The sequence below is a fragment of the Psammomys obesus genome, unplaced genomic scaffold (genome assembly GCF_907164565.1).
Source record: "Psammomys obesus unplaced genomic scaffold, mPsaObe1.curated_primary_1811, whole genome shotgun sequence".
Lineage (NCBI taxonomy): Eukaryota > Metazoa > Chordata > Mammalia > Rodentia > Muridae > Psammomys > Psammomys obesus.
In genome coordinates, this window is record NW_026586383.1 from 8,473,475 (window position 1) to 8,491,696 (window position 18,222).

The window sequence follows — 18,222 nt, forward strand, 5'->3', positions numbered from 1 at the left end:
TCTGCTTGCAAAGTCACTGAAAGTCTTGGTGTGGTTTTCAACTTTAAGAGTTCTTCCCTGAACCTCTCCTTCATGGCAATCCCAAACTCCTCAGAGATTGTTCATCCTACTAGCAGCTAATCAATAACTTATTGTAACTGGATTCGGTCTATGGTCTTTTCCCGGGTGTTATAAACTCCATAACATTTGGAGGCCCCTGGAAGAGCCCAGACTACAATAACTGCATTGAGTCCATGGTCTTTTCCTAGGGGTCACAAACTCCTTAACACTCTTCACCCACCCAACCTCCGTTCCTCCTCTTCCTCTCCTCTCTGGCAGATTCTTGCCCTCTTGACTGACATGGATTATTTTTAAATCTTACCTAAGTGGAATCCTCTCTCCATCAAAAATGAAATGTGCATTTCCAAGTCACTCCTCAAACTTCCCAGCTACAGCAACTACTTGATCCTGCACTAGTACTGGATAACTTATTAACTTGTTTTTCATATCTTGAGGGTAATCTATTTTAGCACTATCTTCACGCACATTCTGTGACTTTCTTCCTACATATTAACACGTCTTCCCTCCTATATATTGACATGACTTCTCTCCTACATATTAACACATCTTCCCTCCTACAAATTAACATGACTTCCTTCCTACATATTAATACATGACTTCCTTCCTACATATTAACACATCTTCCTACATATTAACACGTCTTCCTACATATTAACATATTTTCCTACATATTAACACGTCTTCCTTCATATTAACAGTCTTCCCTCCTCCATATTAACACGTCTTCCTTCCTACATACGAACATGTCTTCTCTCCCACATATTAACCCACATGATGCCCTCCACCTTTGAAAGCCTGCCTCAAAACTCACCTATTTTCAAGCAGCACCACTGAAGAGACTCGGATTCACACTCTAGCTCCACTACTAGTAACAGAATAAATTTCCATTTCCCAACCGTGTGCCTGGCAGAGAAATGCTCAATTAATGATTGCTATTATTCCCTTATTTACTCATTACATAATTTTAGTCATGTAAACTGTTCAGATACATGTGTGTCTCAAGTATTATTTGGCCTAGGGTGACCTTATTAAGGGTTAAAAGTACTTGATCTTTACCAAAACATAGAAGTGCAAATTATCCCTACCAGCTTTCCACCCTTTCCACATTTTAATCACTAGAATGATCACACACTACACATGTTCTTGTATAGTGAGCCACAGACGGAAATGCATTAAGCGCTACGGGGGAAGTGCTCCTTAGATTTTCCTCCCCTCCTTCTCTCTTCTCACATTCTTCTCAAATATAAAGCAATTTCAAGAAAGTGTTGGCAAGTGAGCAAGAAGAAAAATGCTTTCTGTATTGCATAGTAACTGTACTAATGAAAAGTCTTCAGCAGACTGCTGAATATAAAACTTAAAATGTTTCCACTATTCTGAAGGAAACCTACCTAGACTCCTTTATAACAAGCATTTACTTTCAGTAGAGTTTAACTTTATTTTTTATTTTATGTGCACTGGCATTTTGCCTGTGTATATGTCTGGGTGAGGATGTCAGATCTTGGAGTTTCAGACAGTTATGAGCTGTCATGTGGGTGCTGGGAATTTAACCCAGGTCCTCTGGAAGAGCATTCAGTGCTCTTAGCCACTGAGCTTTCTCTCCAGCCCAGAGTTTAACTTTAATAAAACGGGTTGGGGAGGCAGCTCCATCCACAACATTTTTGCCACAGAAGCCAGAGATCCTGAGATCAGAAACCCATAACCCATGGAAAAGCTGGGCAAGGCAGCACATGTCAGTTGCCCTAGTGCTGGGGAAACAGAGACAGGAGGGTCTCTGGAATGCCTGGCTCAGTAGCCTTGTTGGATCAGTGAGCCCAGGTTCAGTAAATGGCCAGGTCTCAAAACTACAGGCTATTTCTTTCTCAGGCGCAGAACAACTGAAGGCACCCTACACCTGGCCTTCATATGTGTCCTACACATGGACACGCACACACATAACACAAAAACTTTTATTTTATTTATTTTATATACGTGGATATTTTGTCTGCATGTATGTCTGTGTACCATGTGTATGAGCCAGAACAGGGCATTAATCCCTTGGAACTAGAGTTAATAGTGATTGTGAGCTGCCATGTGGGTGTTAGGAATCAAATCCATGTCCTCTAGAAGAAGAGCCAATACTCTTAACCACTGAATCACTTCTCCAGCCCCACTTTATAATAATAAAATAATAATAATAATATATTACAAATCTAAGAGAAGCATAGACAGTTTAAGATGAGGCAAGCACAGTGGTACTGAAATGACTAAGGCAACACCACCCTGTTCTAACTACATTTTGTGTCTGCTGAGATAGTTCTTAGCCCTCTGTACCCTCTCCCTGTCGTCACATCTGCCTTGGCAATACACTTGAGAATTCCATGGCCTTGACCATGGTTCAGATGTATTAATCAAAATAATTAACGCAAACTAAAATAACCAGAAAAAGATATGTGAAAAAAATTAAAAAAAAATTGTTATAGCTGAAATAATTACTATGCTCTTCCAGGAATAAACGTTTCAAGACTAACTTTAACTTAAATTATGGGTTTTCTGGGGTTTACCTTTAAAAATCTTGGTCAACAACAGACTTTTCAGAGGCAGAACACCACCACTGGTCTCCTGAGTCCTGTTGTTTATAGGTTTTAATGAGGAAGTATGACATTATTTTTTCAACTTACATGATGTATGCTTTTATTCATAAGAATAAAACATTTATAAGAAGAAAACATTTCTATTATATTGAAATGAAATAAGCAATTCTAGATTTCTAAGTTTAAAAAACTGTGGTAGACAAAGAAGTTTGATAATTTTGTCAACTGTTCTTGAATTACACATCAGCTCATGAATATAAGAACATGACAGACAGCTGGGCATGGTACACGCTTGTGATCTCAGCACTTGGGAGGCAGAGGTACAAGCAGATCTCTGAGAGTCTGAGGCCAGCCTGGTCTACAGAGTGAGCTCCAGGACAGCCAGGGCTACACAGAGAAACCCTGCCTGGAAAAACAAACAAACAAACAAAGTGCAGGAGGACCAGGACTGCAGCTCACAGCTCAGTGATGAAGCACATGTTTAACACCATGAGGCCCTGAAGCACTGAGGCATAGGATCAGGGTGACAAAGTCTAAAGATTCAGCACTTGGTAAACTGACAAGGAAATCAAGAAGGAAAAAAAAGAAAGAGGTTGGGAATTAAATTGCTGGTTCATGAAGTGCTGGCCTCGAAAGCACAGGCCCTGGCTTGGGGAAGGAAAGACTTCAGAACACAGCTTTGGTAGAATCCTTGTCTGGCATAAATATGGTCCTAGGTTCAATGCCCAGCACAGACAAGCTGAGAGTAATTGCTGAGATGAAAATCATGATTTCAAGGCCAGCCAGGAATACATCCTACCTCAAAAAAATAAAAAATAAAAAAGAGAAAGGGCAACAGGGAAATATGAAGAAAATATTGGAACCCGCCTGCATTACTGTTAGTAGGATTACAGAATGACACAGCCAACTTAAGAGAATCTGCTGATCTTCTCAAAATGTCCATTTCCATGTGACCTCCCAACCTGACAAGATTTACTTCACTTGTAATAAAGATTTACTTTATTAAATAAAAGATTTACTTTACAATTCAGAAGACTCAGCGGCCACCTTCAACTATCCAAAGCCTTATTTCCATACTTTCCTTAGCAGAAACTATAGATGCTTTTCTATGTATAACTTATGAAAAAAGATTATCATATGCATTTTGTGTTACCTTCTCTTGTGGTTTGTCTTTATATGCTCATCTGTCTAATAAGATGTAAATAAAACTATCCCAATAGACTCAATGCTCTGCAATTTGCTTTTTAAAAGGCTGAACTTCTTTCACTAAGCCCTTGAATACAACTGGACTAAGCAAAGTGACAGTGATTTAGACTCCCTACCATATACAAAACCAGACAGAAAACTTAACCCTCTCTTGCTGTCAGTGAGAAGCCACTGTGTGACTTTCGGAAACAGGTAATTGAAAGAACAATTTTCAAATCACAAAACGTACACTAACTTTTCTACACAGTGCCTTTGTTTAAACAATCTCACATCTATATTATGTTCTCACCAGTGATCAAGTTATTTTTCTAAAGTGTATTCTCTAGTGCTATTCCAACCAGTATTCACATCTATCTCTGGCTAATCTAAACTAACTATAAACAAAGCCTGATATGCCAACCTGAAGCATAGTTCATCCATGTAAGCGAAAACATGCTGGAGTTGAAACCTGTAGCTGCTGCCACTTACTCTCAGGGCACGCCTCCCAATCTTCCCAGAAGATGTCTGCAACCAGGGAATAATACCAACCCAAAAGCTAATGTCAGCAAATAGTCTTGAGCCTACAGAAAACCTTCTTCCCACATCTTCTGTAACTGCTCTCTGATATACCCACCAATGTGTTTTAAACTTGCCTTGATTTATGACTCTCTTTGTTCTGTGAAACCATAAAACTGCTTCCACACTGGAACTTAGATTTTTTTTTTGGGGGGGGGTACCTAAATACGTGTCCCCAGGCCATGGTTACTCAAAATAGCCCCGAATAAACTGTTACTCCTTTTAAGATGAGAGGCTGTGGGTCTGGTGTCAACAGTTGTCAGGCTTGGCAGCAAGCGCCTTTATCCACTGATTCATCTCACTGGCACTATGAAGGCTCAGTCAATGAACACACCTCTACAAGCAATATGTCCATTAAGCTCTGGTATGATTTAATAAATGGCTAAGGACAAAAGTCTTACTACCATTTGATGATAAGTTCTTCTAACAAGCATGTTTATCCATACTCACAGATTTTCCCAAAAACAAACATTCAAACATTTCAAAGTTCAAACACTGCGGTAATGTAGCAAACAGGCATTCAATATCACTAATTCAGAATAGCTGATAGTGTTTGTTCTTTCATCAGAAAAATGATTACTTCATAGAAAACAGCAACTAGTAACAGAATAGAAAAGGATCCAAAAATCATTCGTAATTTTTAACTAGTCTCTAACATTTTGCAAAGTTTGCAACAGGAGGGTTAGAGACAATTTTTAAAGGTATCATTTGAAGAGTAAATTTTAAGTGGCCCTTTGAACCACAAATTTATTCATAGGATTCACCATGGTTGTCTTAGCACACGGGAAGACAAACATCATTATTTTCGTGTAAACACATAGGTATTAGATAAAAAGTACCCTCTCAAGCCCCTGCTTCAATACTCTTCACTGTCCACAGACTTCACTGTGCGCATCCTCGAGCCCAGGCTTCCAGCATGACCTCCTCCACCCATCAGACGCGCCTTTCTTCTATAACTGCAAAGTGAGTGTACATCATACACCAGATGGATTAACGTACAAAGTGGGAAATGAGCTGGTTCAAAAAATACCTTTCAAAAAATAAAATCAATCAACATTTTCAGGAGAGGGAGGGAAGAAACAGAGGATAGTGGAATTCGTGTGAAAGCAGAGACTACTTGGGTGGAGGAAGGCCCAGCACAGAGGAAGGGAGCAGCGAGACTGAGGGGTAGTGTGGTTTGAGTAAGAATGGCTCCCACCGGCTCCTGTATTTGAGCACTTGATTCCCAGTTGGTGCAACTGTATGGAAGGGATTAGGAGGTGGGGTCTTGTTGAAGTTAAGTGTGTCACTGGGTATGGGCTTTGAGGTTTCAAAAGCTCACAGCATCTCTGCCTCCTGGTTGTTGTCTCAAGATGTTAGCGCTCAGCCACAGATCCAGTACCATGCCTACCTGCCTGCCGCCAAACTCCCGCCATGATGACCACATACTCTAACCCTCTAGAACCATGAAGCCCCAAACTGAATGTTTTCTTTTATGAGTTGCTTTGCTCATAGTGTTTTGTCACAGCAACAGAACAGTGACTGAGACAGAGGTAGAAGTTGATGAATAGGAACAAAGTATAATGATATATGTATGAAAATGCCATTAAAAAACCATCACTTTGTAAGCTAACTTAAAAATTAGTTTTAGGGGCTGGGGGTATAGCTTAGTGGTAGAGTGTTTGACTAGCAAATATGAGTCCCTTGGTTCAATTCTCAGCACTGTAAACTAGTAAATAAATAAAAGGAAAGCACTTTAAAAAAAAATTAGTTTCAAATAAGAAGAGCTCACACGCATGCACACACGCTTTGCATTTACTAAAGTAAAAGGCTAAGCCAGACTGTTATTATGAAAGATGACAAAGGTACTAGGCAGTGGTGGTGCACACCTTTAATCTAGCACTTGGGAGGCAGAGGCAGGCCAGCCTGGTCTACAGAATGAGTTTCAGGACAGCCAGGGCTACACAGTGTATCATCTTGGCGGAAGAGGGGAGGCACTATCATCTGAACTATGCAAAGTATTAAAATTCACAATTTTGTAAGGTCATTTAAAAAGTAAAGCCTGCTGTTGAAACTTATGGCCCGAAGAACCAATGGAATGACTGTAAGAATAACCATTATCACCAAATCACACTGGTCTCTACACACAAGAAGGAAATAAAGAATCCTGCCATATGCATTGCATCATTATTCAAACAGCCTGGCCTTCCAATAAATGAGTCAACATTGGCTCTCCTCATTCTGTGATCTCCCATCTCAGAGGATGGCAACTCCATCTTCCTGAGTCACTCTACCTCCCTTTCTCATGCAGCCAATGCTCTAGCTTCAAAATATGTTATATCCAGAGCCTGACTGTGTCTCATCACCTCCGCTGATATTTCTCTATCTTACAGTATATTTCTTTCAGCCGTGCCTCCTTACAAAAGAGCCGAGTTAAATGCAACTCAAGTTAAACCAATGGTCAAAACCCTGAGATGACTTTCAATCTTTCTCAAAGCAAAAGCCAAGTTAAGGCTTGCAAGATAGCTCAATGGGCAAAGCACTTTGCCACTAAGCCTGACAACTTGAGTTCAATCTCCAGAACACAAAGAGTTGGTCTCAAGTTATTCTTCTATTGCTGTGATAAAATACCAGGACCAACGCAACTTATAAAAAAGAAAGCATTTAATTTGGTGTACAGTCACAGATGGTTAGATAGAGTCCATAATGACAGAGTGAAGGAAGAGCTGACAGCTCACGTCTTGCTCTACAGCCAAGAGGCAGAGAGAGAGCTGGGAATCTCAGGAGTCTTTTGAAACCTCAAAGCAAGCCTCCAGCGACACACCCCCTCCAGCAAGGCCACCCCCAGCTCTTCCCAAACAGTTCCACCAACTGGGGACCAAGTATTCAAATACATGAGCCTCTGGGGGCCATTCTCACGCAAACACCACAGTAGAGTAAGAGAACTAATTTAGACTAGCTGTCCTCCACTGCCACATGCATGCCCCACACATGCCCCCACCACGCCCACAAACAAACAAGGCTAAATTATACTTCCCTGACTTAGACTCTGATGACCAAGGCCTCACATCCCTACCTTTTTTTTTTTTTTTTTTTTTTTGGTTTTTCAAGACTGGCTGTCTTAGACTTGGCTTTGTAGACCAGGCGGCCTCAAACTCAGACCCACCTGCTTCTTCCTCCCTGAGTGCTGGGATTACAGGCGTGCAGCACCATGCCCAGCCTCGTCCCACCTTACCTATTCTCTGCTCTTGCCACCCTACCTCTTCCATCACATGGGCAAGGTTCTACTCAGTCTTGCTCAGTTCCTGCTAGAACAAACTTTCCTCAATAAGCAAAGCAATCACTGCTTCACGTCCTTCATGTCTTCCCCCACATGTCACCTTCTAGGCGAATCTTTCCCTAACCTATTTGAACCTGGACCCTCACTTCTTTTTTTTTTTTTTGACCCTCACGTCTACCTCTAGCAAACTACAATCTTTTCCCTTTTCATCACAACAGGATCATTAACTCCAGGAGATGAAGGATTTCTGTGTTTGCTTTACCTCTGAACCCAGACCAGTACCTGGTACCGGTGTGCAATAAATACTTGAGCATATTAATCAAACAATGAAATATTCTTCAAGGAAAGGAATTCCTCACTTGAGACAACACAAAATAGTCCAGTCTTTATGGTACTGACATTACCATGAACTCTGACATTAACTGAGTACTTACTATGCTGAGCAATTTCTTATTTATCTTTTTCTTCCATCTAATCATTGCAACAATCCCATCAGTCAGCTATTTCTGGCCTCACAAAATAATGCAAACAGAACAGTGTAAGCCAAGTTAAGACTTATGCCATGGGCTAGAGAGAGGCCCAGAGAGGACGCAAGCATCTGTAATTCCAACTCCAAAGGGTCTGCAGACTCCCACACTTACCTCAGTCACTAGGCACACGCGGTGCACAGACACGCACACACACAAATACACAGAGAGTCATATAAACAAGAAATGTTCAAAAGACGTAGGCCATCCAGCTAGTGCAGGGCAAAGCAGGACTTAGAGCCTGAACTACATGGTGTGCCAGGACCATGCTCCTAACTGGTGAGTAATTACCTCTTGAAATTAACACTAACATTTATTAACTGCTCACTATGCGGTAGGTTAAATTATTTACTTGCAATGTCTTATTTAACTATTTTAATTTTAATTATTTAATTTAATTTAATTTAGTTAACAATTTAATTCTTTATCAAGAACACTCTAGGTATTATTCACCTAGTTTTGACCAAAGCAACACATTAGCTTTTCTTTACAACTTTCTCCTATTTTATTGAATAATGTACAATTAAAAAGGTTCACTCCCCAGTCCCTTTTGCACTGACCAAATCTCACAGTTCAAGCCAGTAAAACAGGAGAAGTAACCAAGGCGTCCAGGAAGAAAAGCTCTTTGAAAGGGTGCTAATTCATCTACCAAATCTTTGTCCTTCTGCTACCTTCTTCTGGGCTAGGTGCAAGTATGACCCTCGAGGTGAAACAAGTATCACATAATCATGAGAATGAGTCACAGGCTAAGCAGAAAACACATCACTACAGACAGAACATCACGTCTTCACAATTATGGAGGGACCCTCTAGAATTCACATTTGGAAATCACAATTTTAAAGATTCAAATGTGTAGCTAGTGGAACTCATAAATATTACAGCAGTGAGGAGAAAGTAAAGAACAAAGCCAGAAAGTTTTTGTCAAAGCTGGGTGAATCTTATCAACCAAAATCAAATCTCAAAACTAGTCTGAAGTGTTCCAGTTTTAACTTTCGTCTGAAGTAACCAGTTATTACTGAGACTTTGAGATATGACAACAGAAGCACAGTCCTTCCTTGCCAAGGTGGTTTCTGCCAGGCTGGTTTTTGTCTCTGTCACCACAATGCAGTGTTACAAACACCACGCTGCAGAGCCTTATACAGGCATATTGCCATGTCTAGCATAAATCCTCAATGGACCAAAACGTGAGTGAAACCTGAAATAAGGGAGAGGGGCATGAGGAGTGGCTCCAGTAAGCGGATACAGATTCAAGATATTTATTACAACATTTCAATTCCAGTCATGGGGCTGGAGAAATGGGTAGGTGGGTAAAGTGGTTAACACGCAATCAGAAGACCTAGGTTCGATACGTTCCTATGTAAGAGCTGGAGCGCATGTGCAGCCCCAGCACAGGGTGGGGGCCACAGAAGACACTCAATGTCCACCTCTGGCCTCCACACGGGCTGCACACAACTGTACACACGTGTACACAGTCCACCAAGCACCTTCCCACACACAAATAGTTTTTAAAGAGTTGAAATCACAGAATTTCATGTTTCGTAACAACATCAGAATCTGAGACATATAAGCCAAGGGGGGCCAGGCATGGTGGTGAAAGCCTTTTAAAATAGCTCTGGGGAGGCAGAGGCAGGTGGCTCTCTGGGTTTGGGACTAGCCCTGTCAACACTGTAAGTTCCAAGGCAGACAGGCTTATGTAGAGAGCTTGTCACCAAAAAAAAAAAAAAAAAAAAGGAAAGACAAAAAGGAGGCCAAAGGAATCAGACAATAAGAACTCCTTTAGGGAGCATTTAATACAAGCTGAGTAGTATGCACAACACTGCTCTCAGTCCAAGTGACAGTACCCAGGACAGGTACTATTAGCATCAAAGTGTCGGGACATTAAAACCAACTGCATGAAATGTACACACAATCACAAAGCTATTAAGTGGTAAACACAAGCTTAGTCTAATCCCAAATTCCTTATATTTAAAACTGCTTCTACACTTAGCAAATACAGTATAACTAAACTGAAATTCTTTTTTTAAACATTCTATTTTTATTTGTGTGCACACACACTCACAGAGGCCAGAATAAGGTGTCAAATCCCGTGTAGCTGCAGTTACAGACAGTTGTCAGCTACCAAACATGGGTTCTGGGAATTGAACCTGGGTCCTCTGGAATGATAACAAGTGCTCTGAACTGCTGAGCCATCTCTCCAGCCATAATATGCTGGAATTTTCTATGTAAACTCAACTAGAAATGAGTTCAAAGTTCCTAAAATGATGAACTGTAAGGCTACTAACACCTTTTACAAATAATCACACAAGAAACTTTAAAGCTTGCCAAACCATCTTTAAGATGATAAAAAGTCTTCTGAATTCCAACCTGTATGGTGAACATGCTTCTAGGTCAGGTTTCTCGATATTTTACCATAAAGGAGAACAAGAGGCCAATGAGATAGCTCAAAGGGTAAAGATACCTGATGACCTGAGTCTGATCCCCAGAACCAACATGGTAGGAGAGAGAGGAGTCCCTCAAGTTGTTCTCTCATTCTATGTCTCAATGTCTTTAAGTATAAAACAAGATACTTTACCTTATCTATTACCATACAAAACCTCAAAATGTATCAGAGACTTAGATACAGCAGCTACAGTTACAATACTTAGAACAAAATAGGAAAACATCTCTATGATCTTAGGTTAGTAAAAATGTCTTAAGTATACCTAAACCCAAAGAAAAAAATGATATAAACATAAACTTGGTTAAAATGTAAAACTTTCAGCCAGCTGTGATGATTCCGGCCTGTAACTGCAACCCTCCGAAGCGGAGGTGGAAGCAGAGGCGGAAGGATCACCAGACAGCCTGATATACCTAGGCAAGTTCCAGACCAACTACAACTAAATAGCTAGATCCTGTCTCAAAACAAATTAATTAAAAAAAAAATTAATCAAGGGGCTGGAGAGATGGCTCAGTGGTTAAGAGCGCTCATCCTAAGGACCCAGGTTCAACTCCCAGCACCCACATGGCAGCTCACAACTGTCTGTAATGTATTTGACACCTTTACCCTAATGCACATAAAATAAAAATTAAATAATTAAAAAAATGATCAAAATTTCTGAGCCACGCATGGCGACACACACTTTTAATCCTAGCACTTTGGAAGGAGAGGCAGGAAGATCTCTGATTTCCAGGCCAGCTTGATCTCTATAGAGATTTTCAGGACAGCCAGAGCTACATGGTGAAATCCCGTCTCAGAAGAAGGAAAATAAATAGATAGATAGATAAAACACTAAGAAAAAAAGGAAAGAAGGAGAAGGGAAAGGGAAAAAGGGAATGGAGAGGAAAAGAAAAGACAGACAGACAGCCTGGGGTCCAGAAAAGAGCCTTGCCTCAAAAAAATATCAAAGTACAACCCAAGTAAAAGAATTAAAGATAAGCAAGGACATAAAAAGCTCTTCACCCTCATTATACTGTCCTTAGAGAAGCACATCTAATAGTACTACACACCCACAACAGCTATCAGAGAGAGACAGGGCTAGCCCTGTAATTCAGCAGCAAAGCACAAACTTAGCATGTGTGAGGCCCTAGGCTTCTCGCCTGAACACATGTATACATACACACACACAAAAATACAGACTGCAAATTACTAAGTTGTAGAAAAATGGAAATTCCAGCACAGATCAGTGGAATGTAAAACACTATTTTGGTGGTTTACAAAGAAGTTAACCTTACTATTATGACCCTGCAACTCTACTCCCGGGTTTGTACAAAGAAACAAAACATTTTCCAAATAAGAGCTGATATGAATGCTAACAGCTTTATTCTAAACAGCCAAGGAGCAGAAACAACTGAGTAACCATCAACTGGTGTCCAATCAAAGGAACTACGTATAACTGTTAGTGTGTGCTACAGGACATGGGCGAACCTCAGCAAACATGCAAAGCAAGAGGTGACAAGCACCAAGGAGCACACATCACATGATTACTCCCATATGAAATGTCCAGGGGCAAAAGCCATACAGGCAGAAAGTAAAGTTTTGGCTGCCCTGGGCTGGGGTGGAACAGGGAGTTACTGCAAATGGACATGAGGCATCATTTTGGAATGAGAGAAATGTTCTAAAACTGGATTGTGGTGATGACTGAACAACTCTGTAAATCTACTAAAATATTACTTAATTATATTAATTTTATGAGATGCAAATTATACTTCCACAAACTTTTTTAGGGAAGTAAAAATAAGTGTGCTATGTGAAAGAAGCCAAACACCAAAGGTCACATTATTATATGATCCTATTTAGGTAAAATGTTCACAAAAGACAACCTATAGGCAAAAATAAATTTGTGGTGGCCTGGGACTGGGACCAGGAAGCACCAAAGGATCTCACTTTGGATATATCCAAAGCTAGAAATATGATGGTTATACAGTAAAAGTACCAAAAGAAAACACAAACACACAATGTTATAATGACCAAAATTCGTGGTATTGAGTCAGACACTTTAAGTCAGTTTATTCCAAGATTTATGTTTATTTTTTATTTATGTTTGTAGCTGTTTATTTTGATAAACATGTCATGTATGTGCCTGAGGCCAGCAGAGGTCATCAGATCTCCTGGAGCTTCTATTACAGGCAGCTGTGAGCCACCTGATCCAGGTGCTAGGAACCAAACTCAGGTCCTCTGGAAGAGCAGTAAATGCTCTTAACTGCTAAGCCATCAGATTGTTTTTTAAAAGATTTGGTTTCACGCTGGCATTCTTAACCTATGATGAGCTGTGGCTCATTCTGTGACTGGGGTGAGAATCCACTCTCAAAAAGACTAAGACTCCCTTCCTATTGCCCACTCAAACATCCTGTTGTATAGTTCTGTTAAGTTAGTTAGTGTACTAACTCTTGACAGCCCTTGCAAACCTGACAGTTTGTAGCTGAACAGCAGAAGCATCCAGGATGATGACTGCAATCCTCCTTCCACCCTAGTTAGGCTTCAGAGAACTACGAAAGGTGTGCACTGCACCAGAAAGAAAAATGATGTCAGTCTTCCAGAACCCTTGTTTTTCTGACATCATTCTGGAATCTCCCATTTAAACCCTTCATTCAATATGAAGGTAAAGTCCCAAGAAAGGAGCAATCATGAGAGTCTTTGTAAGAGAAAGAGATGTACCTAGCTCAGCCAGTACATATCAAAGACCCAACAAGCAGGAAGGACAGACCTATGAAGTGACTAAAGAGCAACATCCTTTAGGTTTTATTACACATCTATGGAAGAGGGAGGGCACTACAAGCTCCTCCTTGCACCATGAGCATCCCAGGAATGGAAGTCAGACCTCAGGCTTGGCAGCAGCCTCCTGCATCTACCAAGCCATCTTGCTGCCCAGCTGATATCTTTTAGATAAAACTTAGCCCATGTTCTTGGAAATCAGGAGGCCTGTAAAGTATAAAAGTGAAACTTAGAGAAATGGAGAATAAAGAATTCAAGACCAGCCTCAACTACACAGCCAGGTTGAGCTACCTGAGAAATGCCTTTAAAAAAAAAAAGGGGGGGGGGTTGGGGAGATAGCTCACTGTGAAGTGTTCTTACAAGCATAACTCTCTGAGTCTCGATCCCCCAGCACCCATGTGTACCTGGGTATTGTAATCCTGGGTACTGTAATCCTGTAAAGAGCCTGAAAGCCCAGTGCTGGGAAGCAGGGACAGGATCTGGAGTCTTACAGTCAGCCTAGCCAAGCGGTGAGCTCCAGATCAACTAATGAGATGATCAAAAACTAAGGTGGAAAGCAAACAAGGAATCCTATCCTCAAGCATGCATGTGTGTTTATGAATGCACTCACACATACACACAATTGGTGGGTTGCTTTTTTTTTTTTAACACAGTGCAATAAACACTCTTCAGCTAGTCTCTTAGTATAAAACTAACTTTAAGACAGGATGCTGCAGTGTAGACAATCTTCCAACACAGTCTGCTCATGTCAGCTGATCAAACCTTTGTATAACTAAATCCATCCCCTTTTGACTTTTTTTTTTTTTGGGGGGGGGGAGGAGAGAAAAAGGAGGATGAGACAAGGTTTCTTTGTGTGTAGTCTTGGCCATCCTGGAACTCACTCTGCAAAACAGGCTGGCCTGGAACTCACGAAGATCTACCAGCCTCTCTCTGCCTCCCGAGGGCTGGGACTACAGGCGCACACCACCACTGTCCCACGGCTTTCCGACTCCTATGGTCACTGGATTACTGCTGCACTACAAATTCTCCCCTCTTCTCTGGGGCCTAAGCATCTACCTCCTCATGACTGCCGTCTCTCTGGAAAGGACAATCCTTGTTTGGTGTCGGGCAACTGCTATTCTCAGACCCTATTCATTCAGGTCCACTCCACACACCGTAACCAGATTTATGGATCACGCCATGGTCGCTAGTTGAAGCCCTCGAAGGACACTTTAAAATCCAAAATCTTTACATGGCTTCAAACGTCCCTGAGATCCACGTGTGCCTTCTTTCCGGCCCTAAAAGTTATCAAGCACTTTCTCCTGAGTCTTCGTTATTTCCTTATCCCTCAAAGGGAGAAAAGACGATCTTCCCTCTCCTCACTTTAGGGCTCAATTTACAGATCTTCACCTCAGAAAAACAATTTTCCGTGAAATCACCTAACTCAGCCAAGCCATTCCTTATTAAAGCACCTTGCTCATTCCCTTCCTGCCACCCAGCGAGACCAGTCACAGCTTTTCACTCCATCTAGTTAACGTCTGCCTCCTCGACCACAGAAGTCGGTTGTAAGAAGCCAGAGCTGCGCCTAACCAGCTCAGCCCCACCCCTGCAAACTAGGACTTTGCGTACACTTGACAGGGTCGGCGCGCAGAAGCAGGAGTGGACTCCGGTGCGCACAGCCCACGGTCCCAGAGCTGCCTCGGCCAGGCCTGCCGCCCATCCACCCGGATCCTTCTGCACAGAACACATCTGTCTCAGGTACGCCTCTCCCAGCCGAGGGAGCCCCACCCTAGGCGCACGCCTCGCACCAGGCACGTCTCGGGCCCGGAGTCCCCGCGCGTCGCCCCTGGGCTCTCACCGATCACCTCCTGCAGCTCGTAGTCGTCCCGGTTGATGGACCAGGGCAGGGCGCTCGAGTCCTCGGACATGACGGCTGCAGCGCCTGGCTCCGCGCTCCCTCACGCGCGGGGCTCTCCGCTCAACTCGCCGCGCGCCTCCCCACGCCCAGCCGCCGACCCCCACAAGCCGCTCGGCCCGGCCCGGCCTTGGGGCGCACAACGCCGGGGCGCGCGGGTCAAGCGCGGCCCCGAGGCAGGGACGCGCCGCTGCGGCCGACCTCGCCTCCTGCGGCCCCGCGGCCCGCCGTCCCGGGCCCAGCCCACGAGCCGGCCTCAGCCTCCGCGGCACCGCGACTCAGCTTCTCCTCGGCCCTGCCCCTCCGTCCCGCCCTCCACCCGAACCCCAGGCACGGGCCAAACTTTCCCTTCTCCCTCCACCTGCCGGCACGCAGCGCGCTGACGTCACCACGCCGGGGAGCCGGGCCCCGGCCCGCCGCCTCCAGCCGCCATCTTGGGTGTGGCTGGACCAGCAGCCAGCGAGGAAGGAGCGGGAGAGAGTGTAAGTCGGTAGAGGGAAGGGGGCGATCGTGGAGGAGTTCACTGAGGGCATCTGAAAGCCAGAAGAGAGCGAGCTGCCTCGGCACGAGCAGCCACACTAAGCATGGCGGGCACCGAGCGCCAAGCGGAGGGAGCGGAGCTTCCGGGGGCGGCTGCGGGGCTCCGCCGTCCCCGCTTCACGCTCATTGGTTGGCTTGAGGAAGCGTGAGCAGGGCAACTGGTGTGTGCGGACGTCAGTCACACGTTGGTTCCGCCTCCGGGGACTTGGCCGGCTGTTCCGCCGGAACGCTGGAGCCTCTCGGGGCGCGCCTCTCTGGGTGGCGTCACGGCGTCGCCGTAACAGCCTCGCGACGTGCAAGCCGCTCCCGGGGCGTGGAGAGCAGCCCAGGGGAGCGGCAGGGAGGGGTGCGCGGACGACGGCCAACCGGGCTAAAAGGTGTCGGGGGCTCCGAGTGGAACCGGAAGCTCAGGCGGTGATGACGGAAGTACTCAGCGCCGCCTCCAGGATCCGGGCGGGAGCGAGTTTTGTCCTCTCGCGGCTTCGGGTGGAGAGAGCCAATTAGCACCTGCCTCCGGGACCTTGGCTACTGGCTCTGCCCAGCACCGCCTTGACTGCTAAATGGGATTTGGTCACGCGCCTTGGGGTCATTTCAAGGGCTCTGTCTTTTGTCATCCTCACAGAAAGTTCGGTTTTCTCGGAGGGAAAATAAAAAACAAAAAAACATGACCCGGATAGGGTGCATGCGGAGGTAGGCTCAGCTGAACACCTCAGCGCAGGCCCTACCAAGCAACAGAACACTGCTGAGCTCTCCAGGAGGAAGTCCGCTGAGCACGTCTGGTTGATGGGACTTGTAGAACGCAGGAAGAGGTGCCATTTGGGCCAGACCTCACAGGGCTAAGGTGAGCCAATTCAAGACAAGTATAGAAATGTAGGTTTGTTGGGAGCACCTCTCGGGGGGTTCGCTGGTCCCAAAGAACAGGCCAGAAGTCACTGGAGAGAAAAGGAAAAGTGCGCGGGTACAGAGGGGAGAGAGGCAGAGAAAGGAAAATACCTGGATTATATAATTAAGCGGGAGGGGAAGCCCCTGCCCCTGGGCTGGAAAGTTCAGGAACGCCCTATAACAGGTACGGATTGAGGGGTGCTGGGAGAACATGGGAGGTCAGACCCCGTTTGGTTGAAAAGTCACCACAGCTGCATGCCCAGGACTGAAGAACATCAACAGGAAGTGAGAACGGATTAGAATTCTCAAAATGTTTACCAATAGAGCAATAAACGAAAGATGATCTGGAATTACTGGGCTATGTGAACCACGGACAGACTTTACAATTTTCTTTCATTAAACTGAAATTAAATAAAGAATTTAGGACTGCCTTCTCTCTCTCTTCCCTCTTCCCCCAAGAAAAGGAACTACCTATGTCTTGGTGAAATGTCAAGATACTGGGTCTAAATTATTTTAGCTAACACCACTTTATACTCACGAATGTGTTCTCGTTTACCTCCTCCTACATGCACCTTAGTGGAATAGTAGAGCAGGAACCTGGTCTATAGATCTGCTCATTTTATTTGCCCTGTCCCTGAATTTCTCTCTGCGGCCTGATATGGGTTAAAATACCACGATTTTAATGAGCAGGGAAGCAAGAAGGAAATGAGTATTTGGGGCCACAGGCTCAAGCTTCAGCCTCTAGAGAATCTTCTGTGTGAATACTGTCTTAACAGTGACCAGGGTACATTTAGTTCCTTTTTTTTTTCCTTGTGGAGTGTGCAGTTTTGTAGTGAACAGTGGACAGCTTAAGTAAGTTAAGCAGTTATAAATTATAGAGCACCACACAGGAAAGATGTATTATAATAGCAAATAGTTAAGGAGCCAGCTGTGTGAAGTGTGCTTTAAACAGTTAGTTTGAAGTATTTTTGAAACTATTAATAAAATTATGGTTTTGTTCCACTCACACTCCCTTGAAATCATTTAGGGGAGAAGAGGGAAGGAAATGTAGACTGTTTTAGAATCCAATTCTCACATCTAAAATTCACCACATCCCACCCTGGTTTCTTGAGACTATGACATCATTTCCTCAGGAGGAGAATCCTTGTTTTTCCCACACTCTCAAAGACACCCCCATGTTAGTTCAGATCCCTTCCTCCCACATCTGGCTCCAAGACCAAAACTTGAGTGTAAAGTTTATTTAGGGGGTGACCTCAAAGAGGCACCCTGAGGAGTGGAAGAGTTGAGAGAAGGGAAGGATAATTGTTGAAGGGTACATTGAGGGCTAGTGTGTGTGTGATGGGCTTAATTCTGCTGAGTGCAACCTAAAAAAACTACAGAACACAGTTGGGCTGGGCAGTGGTGGCACACATCTTTAATTCCAGCATTTAGGTGAGGCAGTTGGATCTCTGAGTCTATAGACCAAACTTTGTCTAGGGGGAAAAAAGGAAGAAACCAGCAAACAAACTACAGAACACATCTCAGAATTGATGTGTTAA

General features: G+C 43.8%; 1 protein-coding gene across 1 annotated transcript in view; it reads right to left on the reverse strand.

The window, feature by feature from the left end:
• Positions 1-15,550, reverse strand: part of Oxsr1 (oxidative stress responsive kinase 1) — a 67,404-nt gene extending 51,854 nt beyond the window's left edge. Inside the window, exon 1 of the mRNA XM_055601668.1 lies at positions 15,206-15,550. Coding sequence (XP_055457643.1) covers positions 15,206-15,275 — 70 coding nt within the window. The 5' untranslated portion in view covers positions 15,276-15,550. The remainder of the gene's footprint in view (positions 1-15,205) is intronic.
• Positions 15,551-18,222: the final 2,672 nt, after the last annotated feature.